Source organism: Hippocampus bargibanti, linkage group LG02, assembly GCF_051943395.1.
Source record: "Hippocampus bargibanti isolate YZ-2025 linkage group LG02, ASM5194339v1, whole genome shotgun sequence".
NCBI lineage: Eukaryota > Metazoa > Chordata > Actinopteri > Syngnathiformes > Syngnathidae > Hippocampus > Hippocampus bargibanti.
Window position 1 is genome coordinate 35241688 of NC_142735.1, and position 20057 is coordinate 35261744.

Here is a 20057-nt window from a genome sequence, read left to right on the forward strand (position 1 = left end):
GGCAATGATCGTGTACACATGTTAGCTTGTTAGCCACCCGCTGGCTTTAATGAAGGAAATTCCCAAGCGTATGCACATTTCCAGTGTTTGCAAATTGAAATTCTGTCAAGTTAACGGTGGTATTAAAATGGATTCTACAGATGAATGCTAATCAAAGACCAAAGAAAAGCCAATCACACGGCCTGCGTACGTCATTGGCAGTTCAGAATCAAAATCATCTTTTTTGGCTGATTATGTAAAACAAAGATAAGTTGTCTCCGGTAGAACACGCTGCACTAGTATCACCGTAGAAAAATTGCAAAGAGGCACTACACAGTTAGATTTTAGGGCAGCGGCAGCCACATGCGCCAGAGTTCACTCAACCCGGAAGTACCTTAACTAGATAGAAAGCTAGCTAGCTAATATAGCCAGCTAATAGATAGTAAGCTAGCTAGGTAATAGATAGCTAATAGATAACCAGCTAGCTGGATAGATAGCTAATAGATAGCAAGCTAGCTAGCTAATCAATAGTTAATAGATAGCCAGCTAGCTGGGTAGCTAGATAATAGATAGCCAGCTAATTAGCTAGATAATAATAAGAAAGAATAATACGTTTCTTTTATGAGCGCCTTTCAAAACTCTCAGCGTTCACTTAAACCAGAAGTAACTCAAATAGATAGAAAGCTAGCTAGCTAGCGAGTAGATAGCTACTAGCTAGCGAATAGATAGTTAATAGCTAGCGAATATAGTTAATAGCCAGTGAATAGATAACTATTAGGTTGCGAATAGATAGCTAATACCTCGTGAATATATAGCTAATAGCTAGCTATACAGCTAATAGATACAGTAGCTAGCTAAATAGCTAGATCAGAATCAGAATCAGAATCATCTTTATTGCCAAGTATGTAGAACACACAAGGAATTTGTTTCCGGTAGATAACAACTAGAAAAAGAGATAGCTAGCTATCAAGTAGATAGCTAATAGCTAGTGAATAGATAGCTAATACCTAGCGAATAGATAGCTAATAGCTAGCTACCTATATAGCTAATAAATACAGCAGCTAGCCAAATAGCTAGATAACCAACTAGAAAACAAGATAGCTAGCTCGCGAGTAGATAGCTAATAGCTAGCGAATAGATAGCTAATACCTCACGAATAGATAACTAATACCTAGCGAATAGATAGCTAATAGCTAGATAGATACAGTAGCTAGCTAAATAGCTACATATCCAGCTAGATAACAAGATAGCCAGCTTATATACTATATTTGCTTTATAGGGCCTTAAAGACCGGAATATACAGTCGTCAGAAACACTGGTCACACAGAACCGGACGATTCGAATTTTTCCAACTCGACAATAATTACAGCCCATAATCACAGTGAAAGCCCCCATCAACCTCGGGACCACCACCGCCACCACCCATTGCTAAAGAGGATAATAAAACATTTAATCCCTTTCCCTGCACTCATTTAGGTCACCCGTCTGTTCCACTTTTTCAACAACACGTGACGGAAACAACGCTAGCACAATCGTTAGCCATCTAATGCTAACGTCTCAAAATCATACACCTGACCTACGCAGAGCCTGAAATGTGCTCCCCGTGGTTTGTTCTGGCAAAGTGCGGGTGTCCAATCAGCTGTCAAGGGGTGTGTAATCTGATAAGGCCAGACCCTCCCCATCCTGGCCACCACCTTTTACAGCGACTCCCCCTCAGGCAGGCCAGGCGCTACCGATCCATCCGCACCAAATCCAGCAGACATTTAAACAACTTCTTTTGTCGTGTCTTTTTGTGATGATGATACTAGTGCAGCGTGTTCGTTGTATTTTCTACAATAAAAACGATTCTGATGAATTCAGCAGCTACACAGCTCCACCAACGAGAAAACATAGCTAGCAAATAGATAGTTAATAGTTAGCGAATAGATAACCATTAGGTCGTGGATAGATAGTGAATAGATAGCTAAAACCTAGCGAATAGATAGCTAATACCTAGCGAATAGATAGCTAATAGCTAGCTAGCTATATAGCAAATAGATATCTAATAGCTAACTAGCTATATAGCAAATAGATACAGTAGCTAGCTAAATAGCTAGATAACCAACTAGAAAACAAGATAGCTAGACAGCTAATAGCTAGCGAATAGATAGTTCATAGCTAGTGAATAGATAACTATTAGGTCGTGAATAGATAGCTAATAGCTAGCGAATAGATAGCTAATACCTAGCGAATAGATAGCTAATAGCTTGCAAATAGATAGTTAATAGCTAGCGAATAGATAACGATTAGGTCGTGAATAGATAGTTAATAGCTAGCGAATAGATAACGATTAGGTCGTGAATAGATAGCTAATAGCTAGCGAATAGATAGCTAATACCTAGCGAATAGATAGCTAATAGCTAGCAAATAGATAGTTAATAGCTCGCGAATTAATAACTATTAGGTCGCGAATAGATAGCTAATAGCTAGCGAATAGATAGTTAATAGCTAGCGAATAGATAACGATTAGGTCGTGAATAGATAGCTAATAGCTAGCGAATAGATATCCCATTCACGAGCTTGCTGCGGTCAACACAAGAGCAGATGTGGCGTTCCTTAAATGAGACCGCAGACGTAATGACCGAGATCACCGGGGTTTGCCTCTTAGCGTATTTAGCGCCTGGCTACTGTAGCAGAGAATCACTGTTAGCGGCTAATACGAGCATCCACTGATGTGTGAGGTAAATGGAGACCATTTTTTTGCACTAGGCAACGTGATCTATTTTATGGTTTGATTGTCAAATTAAAAGCGTAAACAGAAAGCTAGCTAGGTGATTTATGATGAGTCATCTAATTTTGACATTACACAACGGCGGAAATTAGCATAGTTTAGCAATTTAGCGCTGCCCATCTGCCAAGTCAATTATTTATTGTAAGAACAAATCTCATGGCGCATCACAACAAAACTCTTACAAAGTGAATAAAGTACATATTTATTCGGGAATTGAAAAATGTGACGTGGAGCGCCATTCGCGTATTTGTTCGGGTTTTGTTTTTTCATGCTTGGGTGCCGATAAAGTGCTGGCCATGGCCTCTGGCAATGTTTTTTCACAGCATTTGCCTTTCGTCCATTTTAGCGCTTTAGTCCAGCGCTATATCTATTTGCTATACATTAGCTATGTAGCTAGCTATGTAGCTGGCTATTTATTAGCTATCTAGCTAGTTAGCTAACTGTCTAGCTGGTTATCTATTAGCTATCTGTTAGCTACCTAGCTAGCTTTCTATCTATTTGTGTTACTTCCGGGTTGAGTGAACGTTGGCGCATGTGGCTGTCGCTGCTCACCCGCAGAAAAACGGATTTTGTGACAGTATAGTGACCTTGAGAGTTTTGAAAGGCGCTTATAAATGAAATATATTATTATTATTAATTATATTATTATTATTAGCTATCTATTAGCTAGCCAGCTAGCTTTCTATCTTTGAGTTTCTTCCATGTTGAGTGAACGCTGGCGTATGTGGCTGCCGCTGCTCACCGACAGAAAACCATCTCCTGGGACTGTAAAGTGACCTTGAGAGTTTTGAAATTTTATAAAATAAAATTATAATAATAAAAAAATATTATTATGATTATTATTATTAATGATGATGATACTGATGACCGGCGGATAAATACAACAAAATAAAATGATACGACAGGCTTGGAAACGTTTTTTTTTTCTTTCTTTTAAATATAATAATAAATGTGAATTCATTTTGTATTTTTATACAACTTTATTAGCAGATTCCTGGTAACATCGCGTCAACAACAACAACAACATATGTAAAATCGTCTCTGCCCCTTAACGCTCTATGGTAATGTTTAAACGTGCCTTCAAAATAAAATAAACCACAAAAACAAGTACAAAGCGCATGAAAACTACAACTCACTAAAACTGAATGAGTGGGACGCCCTGATAAAACGGAAATTATGTAAATTATTGCTGCTATCATTTGGAACACCCAATAATGAAATGGGCAAATTTAGAGGTTTTTATTTGACTTGTTTAGCAGTAAATTGCACTTTTCTTGGTATCAGTTTTAGTCTGAGGTGTCACTGTCCGTGGTCCTGAACCCTATCTGGTCCAAGGCCCAGGAGATCTTGATTGATCCCTCGTCAATACTGCCGGTGTTCGTCACACCAAAGTACTCACGCGAGTGGCTTTATGGCACCACTAAAATTACATTTCACAGAGGCAAAGTTTTGAAAGCAAGAGGAAAGGAAAGGAAGAAGTAGAAAAATATATACAAGGAGCACATTGGCTTACATAGCGCTTATTTATTAGCGCTTGAACAACAGCTGAAGCTGGAACAAAGCGCTAACATGGAAAAATGGGAACGGCTGCCCCCTTGTAGAAAGGAAAAATAAACATTGCCAGAGGTCTGGCCAGTGCTATATCAGCACCCCACTGCAAGGAAAAAGCAAAACTCGAGAATGGCGCTCTACGCCATATTTTCAATTCCTGAATCTTGCCAAAGAAAATGAAAAACGAAACAAAATGATACAATGACGATAGATAGATAGCCATGAATAAATATAGACATAGCTATAAATAGATACATAGATATATCCATAGATAGATTCTAGCAACCACTAAAACAACCTAACCCAACCCAAAACAAAACCTCAATTTTACAGCTAGCTAGCTATAGATCTATAGCTAGCTATAAATCGATCTATCTATAGTTATCTATAGCGATCTATAACTTGCTAGCTAGCTAGCTAAAGATATATAGGTAGCTATATATCTATTAGCTATAGATCTATCTATCTATAGTTATCTATAGTGATCTATAACTATCTAGCTAGCTAGCTATAAATCTATAGCTAGCCAGCTGTTGCTTAAAGGACTATATACAGCTAGCTAGCCATGGATCTGTCTCTCTACAGCTATCTATCTATGGATCTATCTATCTACAGCTAACTAGCTAGGGTTTTATCTATCTAAAGCTAGCTAGCTATGGATCTATCTATCTACAGCTAGCTAGCTATGGATTTATCTATCTACAGCTAGCTAGCTATGGATCCATCTGTCTACAGCTATGTAGCTATCAAACTATCAATCTACAGCTATCCATCTATGGATCTATCAAGCTACAGCTAGCTAGCTATGGATCTATCTATCTAGAGCTATCTAGCTATGGATCTACCTATCTACAGCTAGCTATCTATGGATCTATCTATCTACAGCTAGCTATCTATCAATCTATCTATCTACAGCTAGCTAACTATCGATCTATCTATCTACAGCTAGCTAGCTATGGATCCATCTATCTACAGCTAGCTAGCTATGGATCCATCTGTCTACAGCTAGCTAGCTATAGATCCATCTATTTACAGCTAGTTAGCTATAGATCTATCTATCTACAGCTATGTAGATATAGTTCTATCAATCTACAGCTAGCTAGCTATGGTTCTATCAATCTACAGCTAGCTAGCTATGGATCTATCTACATCTATATAGTTATAGATCTATCAATCTACAGCTGGCTAGCTATGGATCTATCTATCTACAGATAGCTATAGATCTATCTAGCTATGGATCTATCTATCGACATCTATATAGCTACGGATCTATCAATCTACAGCTAGTTAGCTATGGATCTATCAATCTACAGCTAGCTAGTTATATATCTATCTACAGCTAGCTAGCTCTAGATCTATCTATAACTATCTATAGTTATTTAAAGCTATGTATAGCTATCAATAGCTATTTATCTATCTATCTATCTATACATCATTTTGTTTTGTTTGTCATTTTCTTTGGCCAGATTTGATGATACAAGGTGAGGAATGTCTTGTGCCTTCAGGGTGGCGTCTTTGAGGGTTGCTTTATTTCCCCTGCTGCTATTTTTGACACCTTCTCTTTGCAAGCGAAAAAGGGTACGGCAATAATTAGCCTGCTCGGATTCAAACACCTGCCGTCACGCTGTTTACGCGCCGACAACATATATGCCGCCAACATAATCCTCATATTAGCATTTCCATTCCTGCTATCCCGATTTTAGCGTAACAGAAGAGCACATGGCATCCGTTTGACAGACACGCACAACCCGGGTTACGCCGGCCTGACCAAAAAAAAAAAAAAAAAAAAGAGGGGAGGGTCAAGGACGTCGACGCCGTGTTGCTAACTCACCGGCGTTTTATCCTGTTGGCTCGTCACTCCGTTGCCGTCTACTACCGCTAACGGTTTCATGGCGAGAATAATCCGTCTCCAGAGGCTCAAAATGTACAAAAACTTGACATCCCCCCCACCCCCCTTTTCCGCTCCTCCTTTTGAAGGGATAGATTAGACGCTCCGAATCGACAGCGTAAAAATCCAGTCAAATAGAAAATGTCTCCCTTAAAAAAAAATTAGCGACTCCAATCCATTGTGCGTAGTATCCGTCCCCCCCAAAAAAATGAATACATAAATAAATAAAAAAGCAGGATGTATGCCAGCGCGGGGGGGTGGATGCTTGGGTGTGAGGGTGCATGTGTGTCACGGGTGGAGGAGGGGATGGCGGTTGTGGTGAAGTGGGAAAAGAGAGGGAGGGGGTGAGTATTGTAAGCGAGTGATGGGAAATTCCGGCTCTTTTCAGAGAGCCGGTTGTTTTGGCTCGGCTCACTAAAAAAATCTTTTGGCTCCCAAACGGCTCCTCGGTTTTTTTTGTTGTTGTTGTTGTTGTTGTTGTTGTTGTTGTTGCTGCTTAAAGGACGACCGACACCATTTTTTTCAGTTTTTCCTAACAGACATCAGAAAAACATTTTATAGCATCAAAAATACCCAAAACACGCAGTCTGATCTTTTTAGTCAAATGCAAAACACCCAATAAAAATGAGTTAAAGTGTCCAAAAACGACTTCAAAATGACCCCGGAGATGCTGATTTCAAATTGAACCCGGAAGTGGCCAGTTTCAGAAGGTCCCGCCCCCTTGTTCGTGACGTCACGCAAGGACATTTTGCCTTTCTCTCGAATCAAAACAATGGCTTCAAATTCGGAGAAGATGCTTCCTTGTTCCTCATCCAGTTATGAATATGATTCAAATACTTCTGAAGAGGAAAGCATACATGTTTGCAATATTAATAATAACAACAACAACAATAATAATAATAATAATAATAATAATAATAATAATAATACCTTTGATTTCTAAGCGCCTTTCAAAACTCTCAAAGACACTTCACAGTCAGTTTTTTTGTGGGTGAGCAGCGGCAGCCACACGCGCCAGCGTTCACTCAACCCGGAAGTAACTCAAATAGATAGAAAGCTAGCTAGCTAGCCGATAGATTGGATTGGATGTACCTTTATTTGTCTCGCAGTGAAGAAATGGACATTTCACAGCAGCAAAGTGATGAAAGGAAGAGGAAAGGAAAGAAAGAAGTCGAAAAAAACAAAATGGCAGCCACTCTCGCGGCAGCCATCTTGAAGTCAAAACAACAAAATAACAAAACATTTGACAACACAAAGACATGGCTAGTCACTCAATCTTAGCAAAGTGATGAAAGTAAATGGAAAGGAAAGGAAGAAGTAGAAAAACAAAATACATGAGCTGCTGGAAAGGAAGCCATTTTTGAAGTAAAAAATAATAATAAGAATAACAAATAATATGACGACACAAACACTCATTCATTCTTCAGCACTTGCTGTAACATCTTTGTGACATGAAGCAGCTCTTTATTCTACCCTAATCCCCCTTCTCCTCACTGCTGCGTGTGTTTGTAATTCTCCCCTCCCTCCTTTACCACGGATATCGACCAATCACGTGCGGCTTTAACCGAAGACTGGGGGCGGGGAATAGAGGGGAAAAAAAGTCAGCTCCCATTTCCGACTCCTTGTTTGAAACCGGCTCGTTTCGTTCACTTGAGCGAGCCGGCTCGTTCGCGAACTACACATCACTATTGTAAGCACCTCCTTCTTTACGGACGCCCCCATCCAGAAAGGGATGGAAAACGGAGCCGATACCCAAGAAGAAGAAAGAAAAGAGGCTCCATGACATCACCTGCCTCCAGACAGTTGTCATGGTAACAGCACAAAAAAATGACTTGGGGGAAAAAAAAAAAAAAAAAAAAAAAAAAAACTCGCAAGGGGGGAGGGGAGGGGGATGATGTCACTCTGCCTCTCAGCTGGAGTCGCCCTGGTAACCGGCCCCTCCCGTCACTGCTTTGCACAGCCTCTGGGATACGGCGGTTGCCGTGGTGACGGAAACAGCCGAGTGGAAGGAGGGCGAGAGGGGAGACGAAGAAAAGTGTCGCCGCCTGGCTTCTTCTTTCGGGGCTTAGCATCGCCATGTTTATGTCACCTGGGACGTCATTGTTTACGGTCGTTAGAAAGAAGCTCACTTTGGGCGTCCTTCAAAGACAAATTTCTACTATACAGTGATACCTCAGCTTATGAAATTAATTGGTTCCCAGAAAGTGTGTAAAGTTCGTCTTCCAAACATTTATTTTCCATAGGAAACCATTAAAATGAAAATAATCCGTTCCCAGTTCCCCATAAACCATGATTTTCTACAAAATAAGCCTTAAAAATACACAAATATATACCCTATTTTATGTATAATAAATGTGTTATTGTATTGTAATTAAAGAAATAAACTATACTGTATAATAAAGTTGTTTTATTGACCTTTGTAACGGTCGTTGATGTAGTTGCCTCTTGATGAAGTAGCCGTGCTTTCTCGGCGATAATACCCTCACTTATAGTGTCCCCTGCTAGCTGCTTTTCGTTAATCCAAATCTACAGAAGTCGTTCAACGTCTTCTATTGCCTGAGACAACACAGAAACACTCTTAGCCACACGTAGCAATGGTCGACTTAGCATACTGGTACTGGGACGCTAAGTCACACAAACGCACACCTCTTTGTTGTTTATCAATGATCTCCTTCTTCTGCTCGACCGTAATTTTCACACTTTTGAACACTAGCCTGTGTTGGGGTCTTTTTCGGTCCCATAATAGCAAAAGTACTGCACTCGATAACAAACCATGTCTGCACTCAAAGAAAGGCGCCACGAAAACTAATCCGCCAGCAACCGTGGCGCTGTTCGACCGTGTGGTTTGGTTGTAGATAGTTGATCCGGCCCCAATACAGTACAATGAGTGTGTGTGTGTGTGTGTGTGTGTGTTTGTGTCGGGTTCTAGCCCAGCATATGATGACATCACCTCCACAACATCTACAAAAGGAAAGGGGGGTAAGGGGAGGGGGAAGGGGGAGCTCTGGAATATCAAAACCTCTTCATAATTCACCACCATCACCATTTTTTCAATGCTAAATAAACAAATGAGTCCTTTTCCATTGATTAACCACCAGTTAAAGGACAACCGACAGCACTTTTTTGTTCCTTAACTGACATCAGAAAAATGTTTTGTAGCATCTAAAATAATATAATAGGTAAAGTACTTTAATTTAAAACAGGAAGTGGCCTGTTTCAGAAAGTCCCGCCCCCAGTTCGTGACATCACGGCAAGATGTCTTGCCTTGCTCTAGAATCAAAACAATGGCTTCAGATTGGGAGAATATGCTTTCTTGTTACACATCCAGTTATAAATATGATTCAAATAGTTCTGAAGAGGAAAGCATACATGTTTGCAATCGATTAAAGAAGTCCTTCCGTGCCATTTTGAGGCAACATTGGGGGGAAATGTATCACCAAAAAAGGGGCAGAAAATGGTGACCAAGCTCCGTGTGAGGAATTTATCAGCCCGTTTCCACAGGCTGATAAATTCCTTACATGGAACTTGGCCGCCCTCTTCTGGCTCTTTTTGGTGCAACATGACCAAACAAGTACCGCAAAATATATTGACGTGATGGAAGGACTGCTACAATGTGTCCTTTTTTTTCGGTCAGGGGCGTTCCTTCAGTGACGTCACGTACGGACTCGTCACCAACTCAAAAACAAGACTTCCTGAATATTAAGCGCGAGTCTCAAAACGTAAAATATAGCTATATGCGCTGGAATCTTATTAAAATACGCTCAGTAGAAGTCATTTGAAGCCATTTTACAAATTATGGGCATAACTTGTACAAAAGCGTCGGTTGTCCTTTAAGTAAACCATATGTAATTACACGGTTAGCACAAGAAAGATGTTCAAAAACGTTTTTTTTTTTAAACACGCTACCGTCACCTGGAAATAATTCCGCGCAAAGACAGTTAGCATGTTCCACATTCCGTTCGCAGTTAACGTTTAACTAGCAGCTTCCGATCAGGATGTTTTTCGGGGTCATGAAACTTTACTACGGTCCAAAAGTAGACCAGTTTTAACTGTTGTGGGTAAACATCAGCAATTGTTAGCCATGTGATTCGTAGCGAGGGTAGAAAATGGGAGTACGGTGGTACGTTGGCTTACGGACTTAATTGGTTCCCAGACAGTGTGTGTAAAGTGAAAAGTGTGTATCCCAAAAAATTATTTCCCATAGGAAACCATTCAAATGAGAAGAATCCGTTCCCAGGTCCCCATAAAACATCATTTTCTACTTTCTAATTTTCTAAGCCTTAAAACAAAATATTGGATTGGATTGGATATGCCTTTATTCGTCTCACAGTGGAGAAATTTACATTTCACAGCAGCAAAGTGATGAAAGGAATGAAAGTAGAAAAACAAAATACATGAGCTGCTGGAAAGGCAGCCACTCTCGCGGCGCCGTCTTGAAGTCAAAAGAACACCTACCTACCTATACCTATATATATATATGTTTATTTCTATATTATATATATAAATATAATATACAAATAAACTTTACTGTACAATAAAGTCATTTTATTTATATATATATATATATATATATATATATATATATATAAATATATAAATAAATAAGATATATTTTGTGTAGTTTTAAGGCTTAGAAAATTAGAAAATGATGTTTTATGGGGACTTGGGAACGGATTATTCTCATTTTAATGGTTTCCTATGGGAAATTAATTTTTGGGATACACACTTTTCGCCTTACACACTCTGTCTGGGAAGCAATTAAGTTCGTAAGCTAAGGTATCACTGTATATGACTGTACTGTTTAAAAAAAAAACAACCGTTGAATGTCAATGACAACATGAAAAACACATGAAATGTCAAGCCGGCGCGGCGGGATAAGAAAAATGTGCCAAATCACAGTCCCACACCGCCTCCTCATTAGCATTTTTCGGCACTTGTCCAAAAATAACTCTTCTATTTCGATCCTGGCTTTATTGTCTGATCGTGGTGCTATATATAAGCACAAAGTGTGCAGAAGCATCTGCATCGATCAGCCATTTTTCCTTAACTCATTCACTGCCAGACAATGTGGAAAAATGTGTCCACTCCAGTGCCAGGGTTTTTGTCATTGTCACTCAAATTCCAGGACCCACAGAATATTGATTTTTCGGACAGCGTTCATTCAACCCGGAAGCTAATAAATAGCCAGCTACATAGCTAGCCAGCTAGCTAATATATAGCAAAAAGATATAGCGCTTTAACAACAGCTGAAGCTGGAACAAAGGGAAATGCTGCCCCCTTGTGGAAGGGGGGAAAAAAAACCACTGCCAGAGGTCTGGCCAGCGCTTTATCGACACCAAAGCAAGAAAAAAAAAACAAAACCCAAAGAAATTCGGGAATGACACTCCACGTCACACTTTTCAATTCCCACTTTTCAAAAAAAATTGTTAAAATATGTCAACAATATTTATATTTCATATATTTGAGACAAAGACTATCGGAGTACGCACAACGACTTAAATTTGTCATTAAAACTTGTTATAACAACAGCTGAAGCTAGAACAAAGCGCTAACATGGAAAAAAAGACAAATGCTGTTTTATTTAAACATTCTAGAGGTGCTAATAGCATGCAGCTAGGAAATGCACACACAAGACACATAAGACGTGATTAGAAGTACGGTACCTTTTTGCATTCCTGGGAGCCATGTAAAACAAAAAAGAAAGATATGAAACAATATGTCTTTCTCATCAGAAAAAAGTGAATCCCTAAATTATATCGGTCTGGAGTTATCTGAGCTTGAAACTGGGGCGGCTTGTATGTAGCTGTATGCGCTAATATCATATTTTTAATTGAAATGGGCTGTGGAGCTTCATGGCCACAAAAGTAGTCCTTGGACTCTGTCTTATGGTGTCTAGCTGGCTATATAGCTAGCTAACTATTAGGCAGCTAGCTAGCTTGTTATCTACCTAGCTATCTATTAGCTAGCTAGATAGCTTTCTATTTATTTGAGTTACTTCCGGGTTCAGTGAAGCCAGCTAGGTAGCTTGTTAACTAGCAAGATAGCTCAATGGCTAATAGATAGAAAATAGCTAGCTAGATAGAAAAAATCTAGCTAGCTAGCTAGGAAGCCAGCAAGGTAGTCAGCTAGATAGCTTAATGGCTAATAGTTAGAAAATAGGTAGCTAGTTAGGTAGCCAGCAAGGTAACCAGCTAGATAGCTCGATGGCTAATACATAGAAAATAGCTAGATAGCTAGGTAGCCAGCTAGGTAGCTTGATGGCTAATAGATAGAAAATGGCTAGCTAGATAGCCAGCTAGATAGCTCAATGGCTAATAGATAGAAAATAGCTAGCTAGGTATCCAGCGAGGTAGCCAGCTGGATAGCTCGATGGCTAATAGATACAAAATGGCTAGCTAGCTAGGTAGCCAGCGAGATAACCAGCTAGATAGCTCGATGGCGAATAGATAGAAAATATCTACCTAGTTAGGTAACCAGCGAGGTAGCCAGCTTGATAGCTCGATGGCTAATAGATAGGAAATAGCTAGCTAGCTAGGTAGCCAGCAAGGTAACCAGCTAGATAGCTCGATGGCTAATAGATAGAAAATAGCTAGCTAGCTAGGTAGCCAGCTAGGTAGCTCAATGGCTAATAGATAGAAAATAGCTAGCTAGCTAGGTATCCAGCGAGGTAGCCAGTTGGATAGCTCGATGGCTAATAGATACAAAATGGCTAGCTAGCTAGGTAGCCAGAGAGATAATCAGCTAGATAGCTCAATGGCGAATAGATCGAAAATATCTACCTAGTTAGGTAGCCAGCGAGGTAGCCAGCTTGATGGCTAATAGATAGAAAAAAATCTAGCTAGCTAGTTAGGAAGCCAGCAAGGTAGCCAGCTAGATAGCTCGATGGCTAATAGTTAGAAAATAGGTAGCTAGTTAGGTAGCCAGCAAGGTAACCAGCTAGATAGCTCGATGGCTAATAGATAGAAAATAGCTAGCTAGCTAGGTAGCCAGCTAGGTAGCTTGATAGCTAATAGATAGAACATGGCTAGCTAGATAGCTCAATGGCTAATAGATAGAAAATAGCTAGCTAGCTAGGGATCCAGCGAGGTAGCCAGCTGGATAGCTCGATGGCTAATAGATTCCAAATGGCTAGCTAGCTAGGTAGCCAGCGAGATAACCAGCTAGATAGCTCAATGGCTAATAGATAGAAAATATCTACCTAGTTAGGTAGCCAGCGAGATAGCCAGCTTGATGGCTAATAGATAGAAAAAAATCTAGCTATCTAGTTAGGAAGCCAGCAAGGTAGCCAGCTAGATAGCTCGATGGCTAATAGTTAGAAAATAGGTAGCTAGTTAGGTAGCCAGCAAGGTAACCAGCTAGATAGCTCGATGGCTAATAGATAGAAAATAGCTAGCTAGCTAGGTAGCCAGCTAGGTAGCTCAATGGCTAATAGATAGAAAATAGCTAGCTAGCTAGGTATCCAGCGAGGTAGCCAGTTGGATAGCTCGATGGCTAATAGATACAAAATGGCTAGCTAGCTAGGTAGCCAGCGAGATAACCAGCTAGATAGCTCGATGGCTAATAGTTACAAAATGGCTAGCTAGCTAAATAGCCAGCGAGACAACCAGCTAGATAGCTCGATGGCTAATAGATTAAAAAAATAGCTAGCTAGCTAGGTAGCCAGCGAGATAGTCAACTAGATAGCTCAATGGCTAGCTATATCAGTCAATAGTTTCTCTTCGTCGCCATGTGGTTGCCATGGCGCCCTCCCTCCTTCCATCTCTCTCCTCCCTCGAGGGCAACAAGTGACCATGAGAAAGTTGAGATCAGACCTCTTTTCACGAGCAAAAAAAAAAAAAATGCAGCTCTAAATTTAGAAAAGCAGGGTGAGTCTTCCCAGCCCTTTGCTGCATTCTTTAGATTTTTTTTTTTTTTTGGGGGGGGGGGGGCGTGGACATTGGGGGGTGGTTCACAGCGTTTCAGGAGGGATCGGGAACACGCCGGAATGTATGGAATGCGGTGAAATTGCGCACAACAGGAAAGCTACTATGCGCAGGCTCACACTGTGAGAACGCTTCGATTGCTAACATCAGGAAAGAAAGAGATACAGATAGATAGCTAATAGCCAGCTAGATAGCTAATATATAACCAGCTAATGCGCTATATAGACAATACAATACAATGGATCCTACTTTACATAGCGCTTTCACTACAGCGGCAGCTGGAACAAAACGCTTCACATAATAGTCAACACAAAGCAAAATAATAAACACAACAGGAAGAAGAAAAACATCATCCACAAACACGCTACGACAGTAAAATCACTCAAAGACACTTGAACAAACAACACCAATCAACTATCGAGGAAGACCCAAACCACTTCGACAACAAACGACCAGGGTGAGCTGAGCTATAGTGATACCTCGGTTTACAAACCCCTTGGCTTACGAACTTTTCAGTTTCCGAACGTTAAATTTATGAAAATTTTACCTTGGCATACGAACTATTTTTCGGGATACACACGGAGCTGCCACAATGAGTAATGTGTCGTTTGCGAACGAGCCCGTTCTCCAAACAAGAAAAATCAAAATCAGAGTGTAAACTGCAAGGTTAAAATACAGTAAAGTCTCGTTATATCGATATCGGATATATCGATAGTCCCGGTTATATCGATACTATTTCTATGCACGCACGGAGAAAATTACATGCAAACAGGGTCGGATATATCGATAGTCCCGGTTATATCGATATTTTTTCGGACTCCCTTGAATATCGATATAACGAGACTTTACTGTATTCCATTAATCAGGCCGTACAAGCCTTCTGTACACTTCATGCAAAAAGCTATCCACCCAGCTAAACAGAATACAATTGATGAGGAATAAGGTAAAATTATAGCAGAGAAAGCACCTCCAAGGGATCATTCCTGAAGATGGTGAAAGAAGAAGGCTACGTTCCTCATCGAGTGTTTAATGCTGATGAAAGCGGCCACGCCATTCAATCAAGCCATTAACGACCATCACAAAGGTCAATCAAACCACTTTATTATACAGTACAGTTTATTTCTTTAATTATAATACCATAGCACATTTATTATACATAAAATAAGGTCTATTTGGGTAGTTCTTAGAAAATGAGAAAGTAGAAAATGATGTTTTATGGGGACCTGGGAACGGATTATTCTCATTTTAACGGTTTCCTATGGGAAATTATTTTTTGAGATACACACTTTTACACTCTGTCTGGGATCCAATTATGTTCGTAAGCCAAGGTATCACTGTACTTCCAAAATCCTCCACAACAACATCAACAACAATCCAAACTGACCGTGTGGTAGCCTCGGGCGACGGGCGGCTTCCTGGCGGGATACGGATCCACCGTGTCGATAATGGTCTGCCGCTCGCCTTTCTGGTTGATCTTGCGGAAGCGGCGGCGGGATTGGCGGTGCGAGGCTTGTCTCTGGAAGTATTCCTCATTTTCATCCATATAGTCCACCTGGGAAACAGTCGGTTAGCGGACGTTTAGCCAAATTTAGAATGAAAACACACACCAACATGGCGTCTGCTGTTTTTATGGCTAGATAGCTAGGATATGAAATAGATAGCAAGCTAGACAGAAAGGCAGCTAGATAGCTAATAGATCGTTAATAGATGGCTAGCGAGACAGAAAGGCAGCTAGATAGCTAATAGATCGTTAATAGGTGGCTAGCGAGACAGCTATCTAGCTAGATATGTAGCTAATAGATAGCTAGCTAGACAGACAGCCAGCTAGATAGCTAACAGCTAGTTAATAGCTAGAGAGACAGCTATCTCGCTAGATATGTAGCTAATAGATAGCTAGCTCGACAGACAGACAGCTAGATAGCTAATAGTTAGTTAATAGATAGCTAGCGAAATAGCCATCTTGCTAAATAGCTAGCGAGATAGCTATCCAGCTAGGTAGCTAATAGATAGCGAGCTAGACAGACAGACAGCCGGATAGCTAATAGCTACTTAATAGATAGCTAGCGAGACAGCTATTTAGCTAGATATGTAGCTAATAGATAGCTAGCTAGACAGACAGCCAGCTAGATAGCTAATAGCTAGTTAATAGATAGCTAGCGAAATAGCCATCTTGCTAAATAGCTAGCGAGATAGCTATCCAGCTAGATAGCTATCCAGCTAGATAGCTAATAGATAGCGAGCTAGACAGACAGACAACCGGATAGCTAATAGCTAGTTAATAGATAGCTAGCGAGACAGCTATTTAGCTAGATATGTAGCTAATAGATAGCTAGCTAGACAGACAGCCAGCTAGATGGCTAATAGCTAGTTAATAGATAGCTAGGGAGACAGCTATCTAGCTAGATATGTAGCTAATAGATAGCTAGCTCGACAGACAGACAGCCAGATAGCTAATAGCTAGTGGTCGGTAAAAGACAATTTTGAATTGAATACTCGTCATTTTTTACATGACAATATGCAGATTAAGAGCATGGTATCGCCATGTTGATTTCCGAATCAACCTGACAGTCAATGGAGAAACATTTTTAATAATAATAATAATAATACATTTCATTTATAAGTGCCTTTCAAAACTCTCAAGGTCACTTTACAGTCACGGAATAAGTTTTTCTGTGGGTGAGCAGCGGCAGCCACATGCACCAGCGTTCAATCAACCCGAAATAACCAGCTAGCTGGCTAGCTATCTATTTGCTATGTAGTCGCTATCTAGCTAGCTAGCTGGCTACCTAGCTAGCTATCTATTCGCTATCTAATTAGCTATCCAGCTTTCTATTAGTTATCTCTTAGCTAACCAGCTAGCTTTCTATCTATTTGAGTTACTTCCAGGTTGAGTGAACGCTTGCGCGTGTGGCTGCCGCTGCTCACCTACAGAAAAACATCTCCTGTGACTGTAAAGTGACCTTGAGAGTTTTTAAAGGCGCTTAGAAATACAATATATTATTATTATTATTATTATTATTAGCTATGTATTAGATAGCCTTCTATATTTTTGAGTTACTTCCGGGTTGAGTGAACGCAGGCGTGTGTGGCTGCCGCTGCTCACCCACAGAGAAACATCTCCTGTGACTGTAAAGTGACCTTGAGAGTTTTGAAAGGCGCTTAGAAATACAATGTATTATTATTATTATTATTATTATTTTTTTTTTTTAAATATTATTATTATTATTTTTTTTTTTTTAATATTTGCAAGTGGAAAATTGAAAAAGCGAAACTGCATCTTTTTATTTTGTGGGGAAGGAGATTTAAAAAAAAAAAACATCTATCCTCTCCTTCATGACTTGTATCTTTTTTTTTTTGCTTTTGATTCCTCGGCGCTTCGCATTCCGACAGCGAGCGAGCGAGCGGGATTACGCCAGTGAAATCTCCTTCTTCCGCTACCATGACAACCGTCTCCGGTTGCAAATCTCCGTGCATGCAAATTGAGAGCCCTTTTTTATTTAGCTATTTTTTTTTTACTTGTTTTTGCTCATCATCATCATCATCATTTGGAGCGATTGCAGGAGCACAGAATAGACTTTTTAATTATCACATCACAACCAAAACAAACCACTTTTTTCCCAAGGCACGGACGGGGAATTAAAGGACAACCGACACCATTTTTTTGGTCTCCTAACTGACATCAGAAAAACCTTTTATAGCATCTAAAATAACCAAAACACGACGTATGATATTTTTATTCAAATGCAAAACACCAATAAAAAATGACCCAAATCTACTTCAAAATGACCCCGGAGATGCCGAGTTGCGGAAGGTCCCGCCCCCTTGTTTGTGACATCACTATTGGTCACACACTGCCTTGCTCCAGAATCTAAACAATGGCTTCAGAGAAGATGCTTTCTTGTGACTCATCCAGGTATGAATATGATTCAAATAGTTCTGAAGAGGAAAGCATACATGTTTGCAATCCATTAAAGGAGTCCACCCATATCAATTCGAGCCGTCAATGACAGCAATGTAGCGTCCCAGAAAATGCACAAGATGGCGCCCAAGCTCAGTTGGAAATGAGCTGCTGGGAATTTGTGTCAACTAGTATCAAATAGTAGTCTTGGTGCAACACACTACGATTCACCATGGCGTTATTTATGTTGACTGGTTGCAGCAAATTGCAGTCTGCAGCAGCGAGTGCTATTTTGTATTTTGTATTTTTGTACTAGTAGGCGGGTGAGGTTAGCGTGGGGGGGCACTGTGTGAACGTTCAGTCAAGGCGCATATCCCGCGCAGCAATTAACGGCATGTGAAAGGGAGATTAACGGGATCCGCTGCAATCTGACTCGATGCCGACCAGCTGTTGTTTGCTAGCGCTATACGCTAAAGATGGAGGAGAACAAGCGCGACATGGCTAGCATGACATGAACGTGACAAGATGTAAGTTAAACCTTTGGTGAGGGAAAAAAATCATTTCAATTCAATGTGCTGTTGCGTCATTTAATAATAATACTAATAATCATCATCATTATCATAATCATAGTAATAATAATACATTTAAGTTGTAAGCGCCTTTCAAAACTCTCAAGGTCACTTTATAGTCACTGGATAATAATAATAATAATAACAATAATAATAATAATAATAATAATACATTTCATTTCTAAGTGCCTCTCAAGGTCACTTTACAATAGATAGATGCTAGCTAGCTCATAGATAGTTTTTGTATAATAATAATAATAATAATAATAATAATAAGAAGAAGAAGAAGAAGAAGAAGAAGAAGAAGAAGAAGAAGAAGGAGAAGAAGAATCATAATAATAATAATAATAATAATAATAATAATAATAAATTTCCTTTACAAGCGCCTTTCAAAACTCTCAAGGACATTTTACAGTCACAGGACAAGTTTTTCTGAGGGTGAGCAGTGGCAGCCACACATGCCAGGGTTCACTCAACCCGGAAGTAATTTAAATAGATAGAATGCTAGCTAGCTCAGAGATAGTTTTTGTGTTGTCTTTAATAATAATAATAATAATAATAATAATAATAATAATAATAATAATAATACATTTCTAAGCGCTTTTCAAAACTCTCAAGGTCACTTTACAGTCACAGGTTAAGTTTTTTTTCTGTGGGTGAGCAGCACTAATAGCTAGTTAATAGATAGCTAGCTAGCTAGATAGCTAATAGATATCTAGCTCGACAGACAGCCAGCTAGTTAGCTAGCTAAGAGACAGCAAATAGATAGCAAATAGCTATCTGGCTAGGTAGCCACCTAGGTAAATAACATTGATTTCTTTGTGTTTTATTTTCTCACCTTGTATTGTTGTACGTCACGTAGACCGGACGTGTGACTGTCTGTGTCTTTTGTGTTGTGTCACATTATTTGTTATTTAGTTTTTTGTTGCCTTTTTTAATAATAAGAAATTTCAGTTTGTGTAGTTTTAAGGCTTAGAAAATTAGAAAGTAGAAAATGATGTTTTATGGGGACCTGGGAACGGATTATTCTCATTTTAATAGTTTCCTATGGGAAATTAATTTTTGGGATACACACTCTGTCTGGGAACCAATTAAGTTTGTAAGCCAAGGTATCACTGTACTTCTATAAACAGAGAACACATTCCAGCACATACACAACGCTTTGCTTTGACCACAGACATTTTGGTCTGGAAGACTCACCACAATCATCTCTGAGGGTTCCAAGACGATGCACTCGCATCCACGCCTCAGGCTGCCTGCCGATCTCTTCCCAAAACTGCAGGGGAGAAGAAAGACAAAACATCACATCAACGTCTTCTTCATGAGACTAAAGTCACCAAGTTTAGGATTTGGACCTCGTATGGCTCAAACTTCAATTGAAAATTGGTACTCGTGAAGCTCAACTTGAACTGCATCATGGCTTGGGGAGCCTTGTCTGGATACATTTGAAAATCCGCAATGACGCCGCACATTTAAAGGA

General features: G+C 39.8%; 1 protein-coding gene across 8 annotated transcripts in view; it reads right to left on the reverse strand.

Annotated features, from left to right (window-relative positions):
* The window catches only part of LOC148902531 (rap guanine nucleotide exchange factor 2-like), a 131856-nt gene that overhangs the window by 52406 nt on the left and 59393 nt on the right, over positions 1-20057 (reverse strand). For 7 of the 8 annotated variants that reach the window (XM_088991148.1, XM_088991153.1, XM_088991147.1 and 4 more), the window contains 2 exons: positions 19778-19853; positions 15495-15662 (listed from right to left, as the gene is read on the reverse strand). In XM_088991148.1, the coding sequence (XP_088847274.1) occupies positions 15495-15662; positions 19778-19853 (244 nt within the window). Of the gene's footprint in view, positions 1-6131; positions 6608-15494; positions 15663-19777; positions 19854-20057 lie in introns of those variants that run through there. The other variant, XM_088991155.1, reaches the window with a different exon arrangement.